Here is a 22,732-nt window from a genome sequence, read left to right on the forward strand (position 1 = left end):
TTCATGGTCATTGAATGAGCGTAGTTTCTCTTCACATAACACGCGTTTACTAGTAAAGATTGTGTGATCATTGGATGAACATAACTATCTCCTCATATCACACCTATTCAGTTATATACATTAACTCATCATAACACCTATTCAAATATATAAACATGTGTGTCACGTTTGCTAAGCCCCAGCTATAAAGTCATGTATAAGCTATAATTTACTGTCTTGGAAAAATGAATGTGGATACGTGTTTGATGTCTAAAGATTGTCGCAGGCTAGTAATAAACTATTATGCAATGTTACCGTGACACGCCAGAGACTGTAAACTTGAGTTGGGAAAGGCGATCGCTCGCATCATTTGACAAAGGCTTACTATATCACACCTATATGTTACAGTTTAATCCTAAGATCAGGTGGAAGTCCGCGGGGTGAATGAGGCATGTTCTTATCCGTACCCACGTTGACAGCGAGAGGGACATTGTCTAAGTTTGATTGGATCAGTTCACAGCGATTTCCAATCGGAATGGATATATAAGGTGTGATTACATATCCAGTCCGAATAATAACTTTCAGAACTTGTAAACGAAATGTATTCGCCTGGGAAGATTGCTGAGCGATAGGGTTACTCTGAGACAGCCACTCGTAATTTGGCGGAAAATTCTAGAGGTCAATTCTAAGGAAAGAAAAACTTCTAAAAATTCAATAGCTTTTCAGAGAACACAGAACTTCGGGTTCGATTGAGTCCCGAGTCTTTATGAGTTGGATCGAGACGGAAGTGAGAGCAGCTGAAACAATCGAAGTCGACGAAAGTCTAGTCGGTGGAGAGAAGGTGGATGAGGAGGAAAAGTTGTCTGGAGGTGAGAGTGGAGGACGAGGAGGAGTATAGCGAAGTCCAGGAGGATGAGAAGGAATTTGGACAAAGTCGGTGAGGAAGAGGAGACGGAATTGGGAGAAATAGGAGAGAGAAGAATAACACCGATGAGTGGAATACAAGGACAGGTGGAAATCGATCTCACACTGCTAATCAACTGGCTCAATATGCTATTAAAGGGTCGATCTGAAGAAGTGTAATCGTGAATTTCAATCATTTGATTAGTGAATTGTTATTAAATTGCTATTCATTGAACTTCAACCTTTTTGTATATTTAACCATTTAACCTTCGGCTTTGCTGACTGGGTGATCAGATCTTTACATCTATCTTTCAATAATTTAACTTCCAACCAAAATCGAGCCTGGGTGGGACTTCTATAAAATACTGGGAGCACCCCACCCCAACCATAACAATCCTCACAGTGGCGGCAGCGGCGGGGTTCTGAATTAGACATCAATATTATCTTTACGACCTAAAGTATTAATTATCAGAAAGTATTAGTGAACACTTGTGATATATGTTCCATCTTGTGTATTTTGAATTTTATAATTGTCCAACTTGTCTTTGTTAAGTTTTGATATTTGCATGCTTGGTAGATTAAAGTAATAGTGAAGCAAATATCGGGCAAAATATCTTACCTGAGCGAACTTAGTTATTGTCAATATGTAAGTATTGGGTTAGAAGCTTGTAACATCTGTCAATTGCTTAGTAAGTCGAGACAACGTATCACATACTGTTAGTATTTTCGTAAAATGGCTACAGAAAGACAATTGATCAAAGAGTTTCACGCCATGGGCACTTAAGATCTAGGGTTCAATGGATATCGCTTAGTAGCGTTCATAGAGAAGAGAATCAAAGAATCATAGGGCGGAAAAGCAGCCGAAAGAGAGCTAGAACTGGCCGGATATCAGGGGACAGAGAGACACAGAAGGCGAAAGAGAGCTAAAGCTGGCCAGAATAGCAGCTTCCGCGAAAGAGAGCTAAAGCTGGCCAGAATAGCGAAAGAGAGCTCGCCCACACTCTCGAAATGGAGAATGTAAGGGGAGAACCTAGGACCACTAATAGAGACGACTCCAGTACGAGTTCTGGAGGGAACGTACGACCGATTATCGACCACCGAATGGTATAGATAAGTATGCCGCGATTCAACGACAAAAAGACGAGTCCAATGACGATATCCTAGCGCACTTTGACAAACTCGCGTGCGGTCATAAACTTCCCGAGCAACATTAAGCGATTAATGTCTCGGCAGGTTTGCTATGTGCAGTTTACCATAACTTATCCGCAGAAGAAGCTACAACTACAACGCGATCGAGAAGTCCCTTCTTAGCCATTTTCGGCTGACCTTCGAAACGTACCGCAAATTTTTTTCGGGACTCGATGAAAAGACAACAGAAACCCACTCTCAATTTCTACACCCGAGATCGAGCAGATTTTGAGAGGTGGTTAAAGATGGCAGAAGTGAACGATCACATGACGGGTTACGCGAGGTTATACTCAAGGAGCATGTCCTGAGTACTTACCGTACGGAAGTTGACAGTATTCCATTCGGAGACAGAGCATATGACTCTCGAAGAGATCGCTAGCATGGCTGAGAGATACGAGCAGGCACACTCAAAGGGTGGAGTTTCCGGGAGTACAGACCGACCCCGTCTCATTGAGTCGCACCGTGTGGTCGAGGGAGAGCCGGGTGTCCGTTACTGTCAGAAGGGGATACACAGGTGAGAATGCTACCCATAGATCCGGACAGGCCTCACCCACGAAAACAGGCCTTGCAGGACGGCGCAGGATTTCGACGCGCTATAACTGCAAGCACCCGAGGAATTTTGCAAGGGATTGTCCCAAGAGCAGGCAGACCCAGGTGAGTGACGTCGCTAAGACGGAGGAAGCATGTAGACCAGCAAACCTCGCGTCCACAACTGTCAATGGAGAAGGTGCCATCTTCTTGTAAGACACGGATTTAGCGTTCCCGCTTTCGTCGACAAGACATATGTGAAGCATGAGGACTATGCAGAGGAGGTAATTGAGGTCCAGTACGGGAAATGCGCTCGTGACTCGTTGCCATTGGTTGTCATTGACCTCGATTCCCCAACCATAACTATCCTCACAGTGTGTATGGTCACTGAATGTATGTGCTATGCAAGTGACTGAAACAGATATACCCTTGATCAGCGGCAGTACTCTTCAGTACTCTTCAATCCAATACAACATGCATCAAATTAAATACGAATTTGATGATTCGATGTGTGAAGTGGAAGTTTTTGATTACGTTTAGTTCGCACTTTCAGACATGCCTTCAAAGCTAGTTATTTCAACCACCTATAAGGGTGATTCCATTGAACAGACAACCGGGGAGAGAAGCAATTTATAAACCAAACTACACTGTCATATATGTTTTCAAAATCTGGCTTACCATGACTGTTTTAAGAGAACAGACCTAAGAAGAATTTCCTGTCCCTTTCTTTTGGCTTATTTGAAAATAAATTATGATCATTTTCTATGGGTTTGTATATTTAGTCATTTTTTCTGGGTTAATTTAAGTAGAGTTTACAGTCCCATTATACTAACTTAAATAAGTAGATGAAGTATTCTCATTGTAAAACATTGCTTTTATGGTCGAACATACTAGTTCGCTCCATTTGGACCAGAAACCATATTTTGAGACTCAGCATCCATGCAACGCTGTACTGAAGGTTACCTGGTAGAAAGAATCTGGCATGTAAATCATGACAATATAACCAGTCAATATATAACTCAGATGTAAAATAAATATTTTCCTTGTGATATTTAATTATTTCAATTATTGGAAACAATATTGTAGTATTTGTAAATGATGAATGAGCATTTACTTAAGCAAATACATATACCAACATTACCCGCAGTAGGTTTACTGTGAGATATTTATCTGGTTAAATTGGTGTATTTCTAGATGTTTTCGTCAGTGTCATTGCAGAAATAAACAAAATAGTCACCAAGTATATCTAAATTGCAGGTTTCCTAAGACTATGTGTTCTCCAGATTAAATTATTTTTCATGGGCAGGGCTGACTGGGTGTGACATCATGCTACATGTCTGTGGCATGATGCCCCAGTGCTAGACATCACTATAAACTGCTACATTGGAGACATCACCCACGCACGCATATGTAAACTTCAAACCCCTTCCCCCTTCCTTGTGTACACACAGTACTAAATGGACAGACCCTAACAATGCAAAGTTTAATCCAAAGCTAGCATAAAATTCACACAGAAGCTAACACATATCATCTCACAAAGGGTCTAGTGCATTCGTTATGTATATTAGTTAAGTGAATAAAACTTGCATGTACAGCAGCAGTTATGCAATAGGCCATCTTTATTTTGGAGATTATGAACATGACAAAACAGTGGTGTACTGTCTACAAGTTTAGAACCTGACATCTATATAGTCAAAATCTAAACATATCAAGTCAACAATGTTTAATTCAACTTGATTCTGTAGTATGGGACTGTTGTGCTTAAATTTTATAGAGAAAATAAGATGGCAGGATACTAAGCAGAAAGCTGTAAAAAGAATCAGCTAGTATAGAAGCTATAACTGACCACCATATTGTTAATAACTTACCTTTTAAGACTGTGAAACTTCAATGAAAAAACACATTTTCACTTAGATCACGTTAAAAGTTACTTTTATTTAGGTATGGATAGCTTTATTGCTATGTATAAATAACTATAAGATTGAGTGAATAATGATCTGTCACCCACCTACTCACTGGCTTCAATATAGGTTTCTCATATATATATATATATATATATATATATATATATATATATATATATATATATATATATATATATATATATATATATATATATATATATATATATATATATATATATATATATATATATATGTGTGTGTGTGTGTGTGTGTGTGTGTGTGTGTTTTCATTCTCTTATTTGAATTATGCTCTCTGTGTATCGTTATGCATATCTGCATTTCGTTTCGGTTATGAGCAATATTTTATTTTCAAGTAGAAACTTTCCGAATTGTATGTATATTATAAACACATTTTGTACTCGTATAAAAATGAATATATTTATATATGCAGTGTAGTTTGGCCACATGACTTATGAGCACTGTAGAAAATATACTTTTTAGTGAATTGTAACTTTTAGGAGTAACTAGATTACAGCATTCTAGTTGCAAGTTAGCAAAAATATTTTACCATCTACCCTTTAATCATATTTTGTTTACTTCATGAAAGTTCACTATAAAATGGCAGTTGAAAATAATTTGTAAACTTGTTTGTAAAAACCCTGTGACATGTACATGAGCAAATGCACAGTTGTCTTCGTACCATTTTGTTCGTCGCAATTTTCTTGTTGCATACAAAACATTACCTTAACTATTCATTGATAATACAATCAAGCATTAAAATCGCTATATGAATGAAGTGAAAACCTTCTTTCCAACCGAAATGAAACAGCCAAACATCGGAGTGCATTTGTTTTTAGAAACGGGATTTCTTGATGTTACCAGTAACACTCTACATTTGTTGCAACAGTCCATTGATAGGATTGCAAATTTATAGTTTTATTATTTCTCTGCTACTTGTAGTGACAACATGCATTGGATAACAGTGTTTGCTTAGCTGGATTTTTTCCCCCTTAATTTAATAAAAAATGAGTGAAAACAGTTTTGACCTTACGCTGCTTCTCGAATTCTAAAACATGGCTTTGTTAATATCACGGGTCCTAATGCTAAACTTGAATAGCCTCTGCTTTTTGAGTTCAGTATTTTCCTTAATAAATTTGCCCAAATGTTTATGAATACAATCTAACAAAGTGGTTATTCCCGGGCACAGCGATGTGATACAATACTCCCCCCCCCCACACACACACTCTGTTGATACTGATGGACGATACTATCACCACGAGGGAGTGGCTGCTTTATCTGCCTAAGCGATGTATACCGTTAAACCCAACTGCCATATTCATTTATGGTTTCAATCTGATTTTATGAAGAAAATGAAGGACACACTGCAATTAAAATCTGCAGGTCAACAATTCTGTTCTTACAACACAAATTGCTATTTGCATGTTTAAATTTCGAAACAAAACATTGCATGTTTTTATCATCAAAACTGCATGCCTGTGAATGTGCAAGAGTTTGTCGGTGCAGATGAAGTCAACACAAGCTATGTGATGTTTGACGCCTACATACAACATCGGAATTAACTAGCTATGGCGAGGGAGCATCTCAAAACGAACAGTCACTTAATGCACATCTAAAAAATGTCAGGGCGAAGGTATTTTTGTTTTCCCTACAGGACAAGGCGAATATTTCATTTTTTAGGTGATTTAATCGCCCACTTCGCTTGGCAGCATGTCCCCGACATTATCATTCCTCATTCAGTGGGCGCGGTCATGACCATACAAGTTTTTGTAAGAATGGAGAGAGTTGTCCTCCCTTGTATTTTTGTTATAGTACATACATGATAGGTATATTGTAAGCAATGAGAAGACCCCATGTGCCCTTTTTGGGTTTCCTAGATGATGTTTTACAGTCCAAACTGTTGTCTGCACTATTTGCAATGTACAGTTTAATATTTCTAAAAAAGTTGAAGAAATGAAAAGGAGGAATTAGTGTATGTATTTGATCAAAGAGATCTAATTCCAATGTACGGAATCAGATCATCAAATACAGTGCAGTGAAAGATCACATCGGTTACATTAAAACAGAGACTCACTCATGCAAATATGTATTAAGGAAACTCACATTTCATATGAAATGCAAAAACAAATTGACAGTGTTTGAAAGGGAAGGGGATTAATCAAAGGCATACATACACACCTGGGACGGGCAAAAAAAGTAAACTATGCAACAGATGGGAGGTGGTCAAAAAGGACTGCATATATTCCAAATAGATAGCCTGGAATAATACCATTTATTAGAATAGTAATAATAAAGAGACAAAATAGTTTCAGCGTCTTTTGGTTTTCTTGTTTAATGAAAATATCGGAATATCTGGATGAAATTCTATTTCTACAACTTATTTTGTTTTAGATAGTAAAACATTTTACTGCCTGAAACTGAATAGGACCTTTGCCCAGTGTTAACAATATAAACTTGATAATGGATAATCTCTTGCAGTTGCTCAATATAAATTAGTTGATTTTCAAGGCGGTCAGAAAGTACGTAATTGCAACTGAGATATTTAGTCAATTGTTGTCTTCACGCTAAGCTGTTATATCCCCTGCATCATATTTAATTGTTACCAGTCTATGATCTTAAAATAAGGAACATTAAAGAGTGAAAGAGTGAAAGACAACATGCCTTGCAAATTCAAAAATATTTTTATTTGCAAGAAAACAAAGTGAAAATGAGAAAAAATAACTACGTTATTACGATTTTAAATCCCCAAATAATAATCAAGTCCTAGTAATTTAAGCCCTGTGGTAGCATATAAAGTGTTCATGTGTCAACAGTCTGCCACTGAATCACAGAAATATAATTCTTGGTCTGCATACACTATAAATTATAGTGAATGTATCTATTCAATAATTTATATCAGAGCATATTTGTATTTCCAAGGAAAACAATCACTTGAATTCAGTAATTTGAACAAAATAGATTCCAGTCTAAAACTGAAGTTATGGACACAACATTACTACAATTTGAAAGTGTTAGATATTAATCACGGATGGAAAAGATTATATAGTTCTCTATTTGACCTTTGGTCACAATTACCATCTTCTATAACAAAAAATAAAACACATTACCAAATGGAAATTAACCTTCTAGAATGATCCTGATGTCTACAAAATAAAAACCTGGTTGATGTATAATTCACTTAGGAAATTCCAACACCTAGACCCAAATAAACATATATACTTGTTCTATTAATAATAATACTGATGTTAAACCTATACACATAGATAATAATTTAGCTATGTATTAGTTGCTTACACGGAATTAAAAAAAGTAAATTTGGGTCAAGCAGAAATAAACTCAATTTTGGACAAGGTCAACATATATATATATATATATATATATATATATATATATATATATATATATATATATATATATATATATATATATATATATATATACATGCACACAACACGAGCTGAAATTAAAAAAATTTCCTCCACCACAAATTTCCAATCAATGGCAACATGGGAAAAGCATTATATTTAAATGCCATAGTGCTAAATTACTAAATAATATGTGCAATAAAACACCAAAATACACCACTTAACACTTGTGAATTATATGGCTACAGTGACCATCTTGATAATCATAATATTCTAGCATATCATAAATTGTTTCAGCATTCAGCAGAGAAATATAATAAATGGTTTTATCTTAGATTCTTGGAAATTCTTATTGGTCGGTAGAGGTAAAAGACTTTATTATAAAAGTTTCAAAATACAGCTTCTCTTTCTGTCATTAGCCTAGACGACATTTTTTTTAAATTTTTTTTTTCAGAGAGACATCCATGTGTCAGTACAATTGCATCGAACAAAATTGTGGTGGACCACTTCGTGCATTCAGTACAAACATCAACTTGATTTCAGCCATTGAGATACAAAGCTGAGTAACTTACTGAGGAAGAAACTGCCATCAGTGATGCAAGTGCTGCCCTTGAAAAAGGCTGCCAAATAGAGTTCAATACTTAATTCAGATTGGAGCAATCCATAAAGTAGCACAGGGTACAAAGTCGAACAGTGGTTGTTTTTTGTAGGTGATGATACTAATATGTACAAAGGATTATTACGTTATCTTCTGAATGATTTCATGTTAAAAATTATACAATAAAACCTTGGTATGTGTGTGTATAAGTGTGTATGGTGTTACTCTGATTGCAGTACCAACCTAGCTGGTGAGGTGATTCATATTTATACATATAATACAAGCGTGTTGACAGATTCGTTCACGAGCAGGTAGTTCTAAAGGCCATGCAACTTGCAAATTCGCATGTTTTGTCACATGCAGATAATTTAGAATTAAAATGGGTTATATGACATATATATTTTTAGTATCTAGTTCAACTGGGATCTCAGTTTGATATCATGACATGAATTACATCACTGGTAACCATTATAGAACGCTGTCTGATTTTGTTCAAGATTTAAGTAAGTGTATATTAGGGGTTTTCTTATATAGTTTCAATCTGTAATACTAATTATCAGATCTTTTCTTATTTTTGTACAGGCATCTACCGTTTAGAGTTCAAGGCATTAATATGTGCGAATAGGATTTCCTGAGAAAAAGCTGCCCGTTTTAAAAAGCTATTACTCTGAATTTAGAAATGATGAATCCATTAACATTTTCAAGATGTAAAATGTTGCAAAAATATTGTACAGTTTCTTAGTACAAATAATTTCTCTCTGAAAATTGCTAACAATTGTTTTTTCTTCTTGTTCTTGTTATTATTATTATTATTATTTGTTTAATCTTACAAAACATGTTTTCGATGTTTTATGTGAGTTAGATTTTGACCAGTGTTATATATATATATATATATATATATATATATATATATATATATATATATATATATATATATATATAGTACTTTAGGATCTACATATAAATATGTAGCACTTTAAGATGTATTTATAAATATGTAGTACTTTAGGATGTATTTATAAATATGTAGTACTTTAGGATGTACTTATAAATATGTAGTACTTTAGGATGTACTTATAAATATGTAGTAAATCAGCTGACGCATATCGATCTAGATTCAGTCGATACAGTATATGTCCATTACAACGTGCTAACAACACTAAAAACCACACGATTTGTCCAGATCATTAAATTTTACAGGCACAGGTTCAACTAAAAACATAATGAAACGAAAAATGCATATACAGGCAAGATTCCAACATATGAAGTCCATGTTTTTATACAAATATACATGTGTGCGAGAAGGTAATTATCACCAGATTATGTGCACTTCAAAAGCAAACTATATGGCCTTTTACGTCAGTTAGAAGCATATAAATTAATGTTGCCACGTGGAGAAATAAAAACGTAACTCCATGAATAATGCAGTCTTTTGTACTAAACAGGTAAATGTTTAACATGTTGATCTCAACGTTGCACGAGGTACATATTGGGAGAATTCACTTCTAACCAGGTGAAATCCCCTCCTCTTCCTTCTCAAAGATATACGCATGCATCCTAAATTGAAATTCACTTAAAGGCCAGATAAATATGAGATATTCTTCCAGCAAAAACGAGTAAATGAATAAATCTTATCGGTATGACACATTGTACAAACGAACAATAATAATGAGTACAGGATACATATAACTTGAAAATGTCATTGAACTTTCTATTCCAGAAGTCAGTGAATGTGCGTGAACAGTTCCTTTAATATTGATAAGATAACAGGTATACGAACAACTGCGCATGTACATTATTTTAATGATTGTTATCATATCAAGATTTTAACCGATCAATTTAATTTCTTTGATGATGTAATAAAGATGCCAGATTCTTTCCTCTGTTTACAAACAAACAACTTAGGTTTATTTTAGTACAGGATATACATGTTAGTCAAGGTCCGGGATCTCATGCACGTGCAGGATGGTAAACATAAACTGTTGACAAATCTTATTGAAGTTACATGACGCATGTGGCAATTATCTGTAGTATCGATGGTGACTTTATGTATACATAGTCTCCAAGCAATATTGAGAGCAAGTATTTGATAATGTAAATAAGCTGCAATTCAATGATAATTAAACTTATTAGTAAATGTATATGAGCCAAATAGTGTTTTTCGGTTGCATTTTTACAAACAAGTAAATGAAAAGTACAACACTTCGAAAATTAATATTATCAGCAGAAATTTTGAACTGCTTTTCGATCGTAAAAAAATTGCAAAATTGTATTAAATTTAAGAATTATATTACAAGAAACCTTCTTTTGCATGAATTTAAAACAACTAATTTCAAATCCGTTTGTGAACATTTTAAAATAAAAATTAAGTATAATTTCAATATATAACGTTACAATATAGTGGAATGGGCTACTTGAAATATTGGTACAATAATAATAACTAATACTGCCGTAGTTTGCTATAATGGTTCACAAAAAGCAGGTACATGTAGCACAATTGCCGTTCTTAACATTCTTGACCAATTTAATGCACTGACCATCTGCCGAACACTTTAGGTGTACCTGAATCTGTTCTTGAGTACGAAGCACTACAACATTTATAATGAATGAACACATCTCTTGACATCTAGTAAGAAGTAATATCACTAATAAAACTATGTGTCATTTGGCGGGATTATTAAACATCATCTTTGCTAATTTTATACTCGAATTAAGTACAATCTAAAATCTAAAACATTATACATTTCACATCTGAACGGAGAAGAAATATGGCAACAATTGCGAAATAGGAAACAGCAACGAACAGCAATGTATTTACATTAGTAAAACAGACATAATATATATATATATATATATATATATATATATATATATATATATATATATATATATATATATATATATATATATATATATATATATATATATATATATATATTATCGAGGGTTTTCTCGGTATTGCCATAATTGTAAAATATATAAACATATCTTTACATTTGAAGACAAACTTGAAACCAAACTCTTAGGACTACGGTCGTCATTCAACGTTTTCAGTCGCAATTTATTATTTGTTCTTTTCAGAAGGGGAGATGCGATGAGTTACTATATTAATTATTTCGGTATTGCCATGATGAACTGAATATAATTATATGCATGTAATATGTTAGATTGCGGTCATGATAAGTATATACCTTTATTTTTTAATTTGAAATGTGTTTGTTTTGTATCATATCAGTTGTTTGTTACACGTCATTTTTGGTTCAAATGATTTCTAAAATATTACAATAACAGGTACCGTTCAAAGCAAAAAGGTTTTTATAATTAGACAGAGCTGAAAAAATTCGCCTCTCCAGTCATGCACCCTTTGTAGACCCAGAGTGCTTTCTCTTTATCAATGGCTCCTATCAGAAATGCATCATCTATAATTTTGTCCAGCTTCTTGTAACCGTCGTAGCTGGGATCAAGATTGGACTGAACCCAGCTTTCATATACACCAAAATTGTGCTGAAAAAGTAAAACTAATAACAGTATGTTGGATAGGTGATATTATACGTATAAACATTTACACACACAAACACACACCTAACTTCATTTCTTTTGTTTGTAACTGTACAGGTCATATAACGTATGGAGATATTGGGGTATGGCTGGCAATGATGAGGGATTAAAGCATCGGGAGATTTCCAAGATGGAGGTAAATGTACATATATTTAAACAAACACCAAACCCTAATTGATATGTATTTGTATATAAATTATGTTAATCCCATTGGACAAAGTACAAGGCCAAATACACGATTAAAGCTTTGTTTTGCCTCTAATAAATGATCGTTTGTTACTGAGATTTTTGTTTATGGTTTTCCGTAAAATAAATAAAAAACGTCTTACTATCATTAAGTAAATAAAAACAAATTGCCAATGGATATACTTTCCTTTCCATTAGAGGAAATTTCTCTCCAGTCGATAGATGAGATATTAATTTTAATACCGAGAACTCGACATTTTTGACCTCGAACTTGTCTGATACAAAACAATATCAGATCAAATCATTAATATCATATCCTTGTAACTTGTCCTATCATGCAACGCGTCCAATAGATGGTTGACATGAGTACAGTTAAATGGACATAGGTCCATTGCAGGTATATTGTATATTTCGTGTAATATAATGCACATTGCATGACCCTCAATACCTAACTTCAGTTTATGGACCAATCAGTCATCCCCAAATTAGCATGACCAAGTCTGTTTTGCATCGGTGCATATATGTTCTGTAAGTTCATAGAGTGCTCTATTAACTTCTGTAATGATCTAAACACAATCTGTCTTTATTAATATCATTCTCTCAACTATCCTTTCTGTCTCTGATGTTTGAACATGGGTATTTGTTTGATGTATTTAGTGCATATCAATGGAGGCGTTGATGATCTATGATTTTTTGCGAGATCCCATGCTGTTGACTATTATAATATATAGCTTGCATATTCATCTGCTCAACTGAAATAAACACTATAGAAGTAGGGTGTCTTGTATTCGAGGATTTTGTTTTCATACTTTGCATATGCTTCGATCTGACATGTATCATAAAAATGTGCAATGCTTGATTATATTTCAGTTGTTTTCCCTTATATTGCCAGTTTCGTTTAAAGTTAGGAGAATTCAGAAAACAAATATACAGTCCAAATTAAAATCACAGTAATCCAAATCTTAGATATGTTCAGTGTGCATTTTCAATCCAAACTACCATAGTTTTTATCAATTGTATCAAGTTTTACAATTAAGTAAGTACAATAACAAAACTGATTGTTCCAACCAGCTTAAATATATATATATAAAGATGTCCTCCACATGATGTTCTATAATTTCCAAATCAGAATGTGTAAAATGGTATCCAAAGTTGTAATTGGATTCCTCCCTTACATCTTACATCACGTGACACCACATAGGAAACACTTTACAATTATAGTCCACCTTGTAACAAGATAATTGTTGCCAGCTGACCCATATTGAAGTCAACTTTGGTTTGCTGATACTTTTACTACTAATACTCCTATAACTACTAGTCTTTTAATGTTGCATATACTTCAGTTTTATTGCGCAAGACTGGGCACAGGCATAATTGGAGGCAATACATACAATCTAAGTGGCACACCATTACTATCAAAACCATTTCGATTCACCATCATCATCGATGTTAATATGTACCCTAATATTCGTTACCGATATGTCCGATAACACAACTGATATTTCTTCTTACAAAGTTTTATCCCAAGCTCAGCATCAAAAAATAAGATCATATTATTTATATAAGTGGAGAGAAATTGCATTTCTAGTCGACATTTGGTACTGAGAGTATTACTATTCCTCTGTAATATCAGCTAACGATGTTACAGAAAATGCTTACCGGTGGATCTGATATTTGCTTTCCAAGCCATGGCCAAAGTTTGGAACATGGTATTAAAGCTACTACTAGATACAGAGAGTCCATCGTCTCGGCAACTTCTTTTTCCAGAGCAGCATAATCCGCGCATGCTTTATTCAGGTCAATACCTTTAGGATCTCTTATATGCCAGGTTGTGAACAGCTCTTCATAATACCTAGAAAAAATCAGTCATATGTTTGAATACATATGTCATGGAATAATTCACTATTCTTCTGTCACCTTCAGCCATACACACACATACACTCAAACACATAGTCCTTGTTCCTAAGATGCAATATATTCTTGTTTGCAGTTGGAATAACTCTTGACTATTTTGATAAACAGTGATCATGTGTATCTTTATGTGTGTCACTGTGTGTTTGTGTATGCACCAAACTGATGAATGAGAAAAAGGGGCGTCCTCTAAAGTCTTTGATAAGTAAAGTTTTTCATTAGATTATATACAGTTAAGAAGGCATTTCTAAACCAAGAAACCAGGGTATACATTCTTGTTCGTTTTCTTTTTCTTTCACAAAAATAGAAACAATAGGACTGCTTGAGGTTTCTCACCATTAAAGTATTTCTTACCATTCAAATGCGTTTTCAAATAAGTATTTATATTAATAACATAGTTAGCCGAAAGTTATCTAGTGTTATAATTTGGTATTTTATAAGATAAGACAATCTATCCTTATCCATCCTGGCTATAATTTTTTAAAAGTAAACAAATATAGTCTCATTGAGAATTCGTTTTTAAAATTTGGTGTTCGAATTCCATTTTTTGTTAAATATTCTTTTTTTCTTCTTCCGTTGACATTGATTTAATCCCTTTTATGGTTCTTAATTATTCTTTACTTCTTGTATGAGTCTGATCGTTTCTCCAGAAAATCTTTCAAGTTCGGATCGGTTGCTTTATCCGCTGCTGTGTCAATGGATTCCTTACTGTAGTAGCAATAAACAGAATCCTGCACCATGTAACCGCCTAAAACAGAAAGGATCGAATGAATGCATATAACTGAAAAGTAATTACGAGAAAAATGCAATTGTGTGTTCTCTGTATCCTAGGAGAATCAACTGTCGCAAAGATACTCATTCACCGTTGTTTGTGCACCAGTTCTAAAGTTCGTCATATGTACAACACACAATTTGAAAACATGGAGAGACAATGTACAATATTTGATAACTCGTTACACTATATGGCGTGTGCTTATTTGCTTTCATAAAAATACAATTTTCTATTGTAGATACTCATTGGTCTAAAATATGCATTCAAACCTTGATGTGACTAATTGATTTTATATCCACAAACTTCTGTAACCTGAAAACAAAAGTGAAACATAAGTGTCCCCTTAAATGCAGGCGTACATGTTTAAATATCTGAAAGTCAAAACCTTGTTTTAATCGAACCGAATGACCCAATTACGTGTAAATTACACAAACATTCTGACTCATCTGTCATTGAGCGTTTTTCTTATAATAAATCAAGTTGCTCTCAAATGTTATGAACTGTTCAATGAAAGACATTTTTCAAAACTGAACTATTCTTAAAAAAAGTAATTGACGTATCTTTTGTTAAATGGTAAAGTTACACAGGAAAACATATATATATATATATATATATATATATATATATATATATATATATATATATATATATATATATATATCATTATACATTTCCGAAACGCAAAATGTATTAAGTTTTACCGGACGTAAATATGAAGACACGTTCAGTTTTAAAAAGTCGACTAGAACGAAACGTTTCCAAAGTTAGATAAAAGAAGAATATCTTATTCAACGCGAATCAGTACACCTATCGTACGTTCAGCGCTTTCAAAAGTGAATACGCATTGTAAAGGACGAGATATTACTATGTTACTTACCGAAATCAGCTGGATCAAGTTTACCGTATTGAAGTCCCTGGATAAATTTGGACTTAAGCGCATCTTCTTGCTCGGATTTTGTTGACTGCCAAAGACATTCTGAAAGAGGCTCAACTTCAGCCTTCAGCCTAAGTTGAGACGCTCGATCAGCGAGGTCCCGGAACAGGGCACTCTCAGCAAGCTTGTGGGCCAATAGTCCGGCATGTCTTGGGCTTTTTCGGGCAGACATTTTTCAAGGCTATGAAATATATATATATATATATATATATATATATATATATATATATATATATATATATATATATATATATATATATATATATATATATATATATACGTGTTAGTGTGTGTGTAAGAACCTTAAGCACGGATGTACGCACAGCTAATCGCTCCAATGTGTGATTATTAAAGATTGAAGATAAATACAGAAAGTGGAGTAATAAAAAATGATGAACGAAGAACAGAAGCGGTGGATGCAAATGTTAAGATAGGAAAGGGAGAGACATAGACGTAGCGAGAACAGAAGAAAGCTAACTATAAAAGAAAAAGAAGACAACACGAGAGCAAGAATGAGGAAAGGACAATTTAATATACATTTAAATAATAAGCAGCAAGTCCTCTTGAAAAAAGTTCAGATTTTGATGGTAGAGGAATTATATGGTTTGTACCCTTTTTCTATGATAAAGAATTAGATAAATACTTTTCTTCTTTTGAAAAAAATGCTAAAATATTCACATATAGCATTGAATTGTATTGTTACAAGGGGAGCTATTGGCGATCAGTTGGTGATTATACTGTTTTGAAGGAAGATATATTAAACTCTATGAGTTGGTGTCTGAATTATAATGATTAAGATTTTTGACCTGCAGAAAAGAAACTGGTAGGACCCATGTAGAATGAGGAGTAAAGAAAAGAACAACTGTTTGAAAGGTGGCGCTTAGCAATAAAGGTTGAACAAGATTATGATAGCTCCAGAAAGCTCACATTATTTGATGAGTTTAAGTAATGCATGCATAGTGATATGAGACCTCTCACAGGTGACCAGTCTTTCTTGATTGAACAAGTTTCATTGATCAATATGACTTCCTCTCGTCAGTTTTGTTTGGTAGAAAAACGTTATCTCAGTCTCTTATGTCTTTTCAAAATATCAACCTGGCACAAATTTCAGAAATATCATATCTGATGAGACTCATTAGAAATCGTTATTCTTTATATGTTCACTTAACGTAAATGGAAAGCGCATCACATTCCTGACTGATAGAGGTTACAATTTAAGTAATGTTCTTTTTTTCACAGAAGTTACGACTCTAAGGCAAATGAACAGAAATATACAAAAACCAAAACGCTGTGTAAAACGTAACAAGTAATATAATTGTCTAAGTCATTAATTGAATATTTAAGAGGAATTTGGAGTATGATGCATTATATCCAAAATACTTGTAGATAATGCTAGCACAAGTCTAAAATAATAGAGTATTCTGAACGAATTCCAGCTCCGCAAATGTGTGGATGTACCAATATCATTATATGTGTTGAGATAAGGAAAATATTGGGATAATGGTATTCATTTACTGCTGGTTGCGGTTAGTGCATCACGAGAAACATAACTGTGTTTTGGCCATTTTCAATTCCTTTGCAGACATAATGTCCGTGAACCATTGAACGTATTGAAATATAAACTTTTTAAATGGAAATTTCACGATTAATTTGGAAAAAGAAATTCACTATTTGATGGAGGATTATTTTATATAATGGAGTAAAAGCAATTCGTGTTCACCGCGTATGTTTCTGCCTAAAGCTAATATTATCATTCCGCAAGTGTACGGATTATCGAAACGTCGACAGTATCACCAAAATGGATTATATTCCATTGCCAAAAATCAATAACTTTATCGACACAATTTAAAAAGCAGATTACCAAGTTTAACTTTTTCAACGTATCCTGCCTAATTCCAATTAAAGACGAAAAGGAGAGTTTTCGGCATTTGTGACTCCAGACTGTATTAGTATAATGTGATGCCATTTATCCGTTATCGTTTAAGCATTTACTGACCAAGATAATATCTTGTCTAGATAATTGTGACAAATTATTCATCGAAGATGTCATCATCAATATCCATAGCTATACATATCTGAACATATGAATCTGAACCATTTCATCTTTATTTAATCGTGTCAATGATGTAGATCTGACCGTTAGTATAAATAGATGTACACTTCTACCTACTTCTGTCAAATTTATAGGACATTGTGTCGGACAAGATCATAATTTCACTGTCGGACTCTATTCCTACATACCTATCTGACCTATCCCATGTGTACACGCCAGCAAGATACTTACGCTCCTCTTCTGACAATCGTATACTCATTATTTCCACTATGAAAACAAAGTCATATGGACAGCGTTCTTTTGCATACCAGGGCCCAGTAACGTGGAATGAATTGCCCACTGAACGTAGACACAAAGACACAGTGATCACATTCAAGAGGGCTCTCAAAACTAAAGTATTTTGACCGCAAGAACAAGCTTAAAGACCTAATAATATTTCCTACCTTTTTTAATATTTTTATAATTTCATGTTGTTTGTTTTTGTAAAAATATTAGTATGTTTATTATCTTAAAGATGTTGTCTAATGTTGTAAAGGGCTTATAGCTTCTAAAGATTAGGCTATATACAAAGTCCTAATTATTATTAATTAGCCGTATAATTTAAGGACAAGACTTTCTCTGAATTATCAGTACCTATTTTTGAGGGGAAATGGATGTATGGCCGGATCATATCGCACATTTTGTACAAACTGCCCCATAATTGACGAGTATATTTTGTGTGGTATGTTATTAGTCTGCCATGTATTTGGAATATGTTTTACAAATCAGAGGTCATATTTAAAGGTGCCTCGATTTTATTAGCTGCAGATTTCAGTAAATCGTTTCAAGTGCGTGTTGAAGCAAGTGATGTATGCATAGGTCGAGTATTGATTCAAAAAGAAAAAAATGGTGTTGATCATCCATAGTGTTATTAAACAAAATAGTGACAAGCACCAGATAAACAATAGAGTAGAAAAATGTTTTTGGCTGTCAACTTAGCTTTACATCATTCTGATGGCTATGCTAGTTTATATCCTTATTGAGACATTATAACACATCTTGATGTGTAACCCTAATTAGTATCGGATCTTATGTATGCTTGTCTTATATGTAAAATATATGTAAATTGTATAATATTTTTTTTCTTCTTCATGAGTTGACATTTGTCATGATTTTTGTAAACAAGATAATTAAGTAGGAAGGTGGTCAAGGTCATTCCTGTGTACAAAAAGAGAAGGCCCGCACAATTTACTTTTGATTGGTTCGTTTTCCAGAGCTGATTTGCGTCGTATATCAAGTGGGGTTTTGAATATCAAGGTGTCATTGTAATCAATTGTTTATATTTGTTTGTTTTAATATCAGTCTGTGATATAATTTACCAATTTATTCTTATACAATATGAGATGAACTGTTTGTTTTTTAATTATTCGTTAGAATTATAAAAGGCATATTGACATTTGCACCAACATATTTTTGGGGATACTTGTGAACACATTCCATATTTTTAGCATATCAAGATAGTCAAAACTATTGGTACATCATGAACATTCAAGAATTATAATTTATTTGGAATATTATGTACGTTTCGACTTATGATAGAATATTTAGGATTATTTCTAATTATTCCACAATATTGTAAGTGTTTCTTAAATCGATAACTTAGTCATAAATAACTTGTTAATTATATTAAACTTGTTGGTTTAACAATTGGTGTTGCATATTTTAAGACCGTGGGTTGTAACAATAGCAAATGATGTCATACATTTGATAACATCCATAACATGGTATATGCTAGACAAACACTTCATCATGTTTCTACAACAATTAATAATCACCGTTTTAACGTACACTTTGTATGGATCCTATGTTCTCCGCCGAAAATGTTTAAAAATTGTTTCCGGAGAACATAGGATACATGCAAAATGTTTAAAATTGTTTTGAAAGCTCCGGTGGCCAAGTGATGAGAACGACTGCCTCAGATGCTAAAGGTCGTGCGTTCAAACTCCGGCCGAGTCACAACAAAGACTTATAAAAATGGTACAAGCAGCTGCTTCACTAGGCGCTCAGCATGAAGAAGTTTGTGTTCGGACTGGTCGGCTTGGTATCATCATAATGTGTCTGGGTGGAACATGATGCTACATGTCTGTTATACATCACTAACAACTGCAACACCGCAGACGTCGTAACCATATGACTCAAAAATTGTTTAAGTACAATAAAAATTCTTTAAACACAATCTAATATAAATATTCACTTTTTATGACGTTTATTGTTTCACGTATGTCCATTTCGTGAATGGGAGACGAGTTGGCTGATCAAGGAAATGCATCAGTTAAATGTCGTGTATCCAAATGACCTGTTTGTGTTAAGGCATTAATTAATAATCTATAAAATCTTTATCAATTATATTGTGATTTCATTAGTATAGAATCTAATATTAATTTGTGCATATAAAATGTGTATAGCTATAACGTTAATGACTGTTCCCTATAATACGAACAATTCCTTTTGTAAAATTATTAGCATGCAAAATCACTCGTATTTGACCGAATATTTTGTACTGCATCATTATTTCGTCGGATAATACTTTAAAGTGTACTCTTACCTTTCTGACTTCAGTAAAATATAGTTTATCCCTCAAGGCAAAAGGACCAACTGACAGTAGCGTATAATACTTGTTCTCATAAACACATGTAATATTAACTACATCCTGTTCGACACACTTCACCTAGCCGTGGGAGTGCAATATTTTTAAAGTGAGTTGTGGATCATGTGTAAGTACAAAAATGTATGCGAATTATGTCAAGTGTAATTAAGTCATACTAATTTGAAGTCAAGCATAAGAGTGCAACTGTTAAAATTATTTTAATAAATCCAAACAGACAACTGTCTGACAAGGGTTTTCTTTTCCTCGTGTTCCCACGATAGAAGACAGATGTAAACATATTCGCAATGAACTGCTCGTCAAGCTGCCGCCAACTATCTCGGTTTCAGTAATGAATATATATCTTTCTTCCAGTACGTCCTTTAGTTTGTCCGTGAGTTTATTATTCAAAATATTTGAATTTTTTTTTAAACGAAACTAAAAACTAAGATGATGGGTACACTTTGTCAAAAATAATTAGGGATATGATTCTCATGCTTTTTGTGACTTTAACATGCATCACGCTTTAGAAGATTTAAGTCAACTGAAACATGATAGAACATTTGAATTAATCAATGTTACATGTCAATAGCGTTTGCAGAAAATGAGAACAAAGCGAAAAATGTACCCAAAACTGAAACAAAAACAAAAACAGAGATGCATGATGACTATTAAATTGTATGCTCAGAAATTCTAAAGGAAGAGATAGATTAGCGAGAGAGAGAGAGAGAGAGAGAGAGAGAGAGAGAGAGAGAGAGAACGAGAGAGAGAGAGAGAGAGACTAAATATTTGCCAAAAATGTTACATGGTTTCATTGACATCAACGGAGCATATTTTTATTTATAAAACAGGTGTTTAAGCCAACATGATCATTATTGCTGTTATACATTTGAAAGGCAACTGTATAGTATATATTGAATTTATCGTAATAGCGTAAATGACCATTTTTTTAAAGCAAAGATATATTGCCATCACGTGATGGGTGTGGCATATATTTCAGGAGTGCTATTCAGTGCAATACTCGTTTTCCTAAATCAACATTATCTTGTATTTTATGTTGCGTTAGGAGCGACACACACACTCCTGTAGATGAAATATAATCGAGAGGCCATGTTGACATCCTTGATCCATATCTAGACCGCTAGAGTGGATCACGTTTATGTGTTTTACATTCCGGATCTCATTTTATAAATTTATTTGGAGGGTTTAATTTCCTTTGAGACATTTTATATTTCTCTTAGCGTTAAATATGATTTATAACATCCGGACTATTGAAAATACCTGACATGTTACAATTTTGATACATGCTAGCTTTTATGCAGTCTGTTATAAGTACATTTTTCTGATTAATTTATTCGCTCTGTGTTTGTAAGTTAGTATATTTTAATAACAATTCGCCTTTTAAGTGTACATGGACCTCCCATTGTGTGCATGTACACAATAATTGTCTCAAACCGCAAAGGAAACATATCACATAAAGGACTGTGTCACTTCCTGACTCCATATCCACTTACCGCAATTCACAAAGAAAATCTGATTACCAGTCACCGCAATGCACACACAAAAACGTAAGTAACATTGAACAAGTATAAAAGTTAAAGAACATATATATGGGTAGTCGATAAGTTGTTGGAATCGGTTGCATGGACTGTTTCAGTATTTCCTGACTTTAAAATTATTTTTAGTGACATCACATGAGTCAAATATTGATTTGTTCTGGTCACGAGTTGACCAGACTGTTATTTGAATACATTCATTTTCATTTCAAGACATTAATATTCATATCTACCATAGAAATAACTTAACCTCTAGTTTATATTGGTTATATACATCGCGATATATTGCGATGCATCTAAATAAGGTAATTGAGCAGGCAGCATAATTGCCTAATACAATCCTTAGGATTCGGTATCAATAATTACAGTGAAACCAGCGAAAAGATTTATTCACTGTCAATATATGGTTTCTTTAATTCACATAAGCTAGAACTGTTATAATGTATCAAATAATTCTTTATAAAGGTATTCCATAATACATTAAAATATTGTAACTTGTTTAGTGCTGAAATGATTTACATTTTTATTATTATAATTACAGCCTCATAAAACATGTTTATGATGGGAACCTTTTCTCAATATTTTCTCAGCTCTTCTAGCCTTATCAGTTATTGTACGACAATCGTCCATTGTGGACTTTATTATAGATGCTATTA

The 22,732-nt window shown here is 33.7% G+C and overlaps 1 protein-coding gene across 1 annotated transcript; it reads right to left on the reverse strand.

Annotated features, from left to right (window-relative positions):
- Window positions 1-7,182: 7,182 nt before the first annotated feature.
- Window positions 7,183-20,639, reverse strand: LOC149783796 (uncharacterized). Its single transcript, XM_089932007.1, has 5 exons — window positions 20,482-20,639; window positions 15,788-16,025; window positions 14,760-14,886; window positions 13,887-14,079; window positions 7,183-11,987 (listed from the first exon to the last, which is right to left on the reverse strand). The coding sequence occupies exons 2-5, from the start codon at window positions 16,014-16,016 to the stop codon at window positions 11,805-11,807; spliced, it is 732 nt and encodes a 243-aa protein (XP_089788133.1). The 5' UTR covers window positions 16,017-16,025; window positions 20,482-20,639; the 3' UTR covers window positions 7,183-11,804.
- Between the last annotated feature and the right edge of the window lie 2,093 nt (window positions 20,640-22,732).

This window comes from Sinohyriopsis cumingii, chromosome 14 (genome assembly GCF_028554795.1).
Source record: "Sinohyriopsis cumingii isolate HCF-2022 chromosome 14, ASM2855479v2, whole genome shotgun sequence".
In the NCBI taxonomy this organism is placed as follows: Eukaryota; Metazoa; Mollusca; class Bivalvia; order Unionida; family Unionidae; genus Sinohyriopsis; species Sinohyriopsis cumingii.

Excerpts from the sequence above, each read along its gene's own strand:
- LOC149783796 (XM_089932007.1), bottom strand. The coding sequence starts at position 16,016 with ATGTCTGCCCGAAAAAGCCCAAGACATGCCGGACTATTGGCCCACAAG. Across the intron at positions 14,887-15,787 it reads ACTTGATCCAGCTGATTTCG|GCGGTTACATGGTGCAGGAT; the intron begins GTAAGTAACATA and ends TTTCTGTTTTAG. Across the intron at positions 11,988-13,886 it reads AGCAAATATCAGATCCACCG|CACAATTTTGGTGTATATGA; the intron begins GTAAGCATTTTC and ends TTACTTTTTCAG.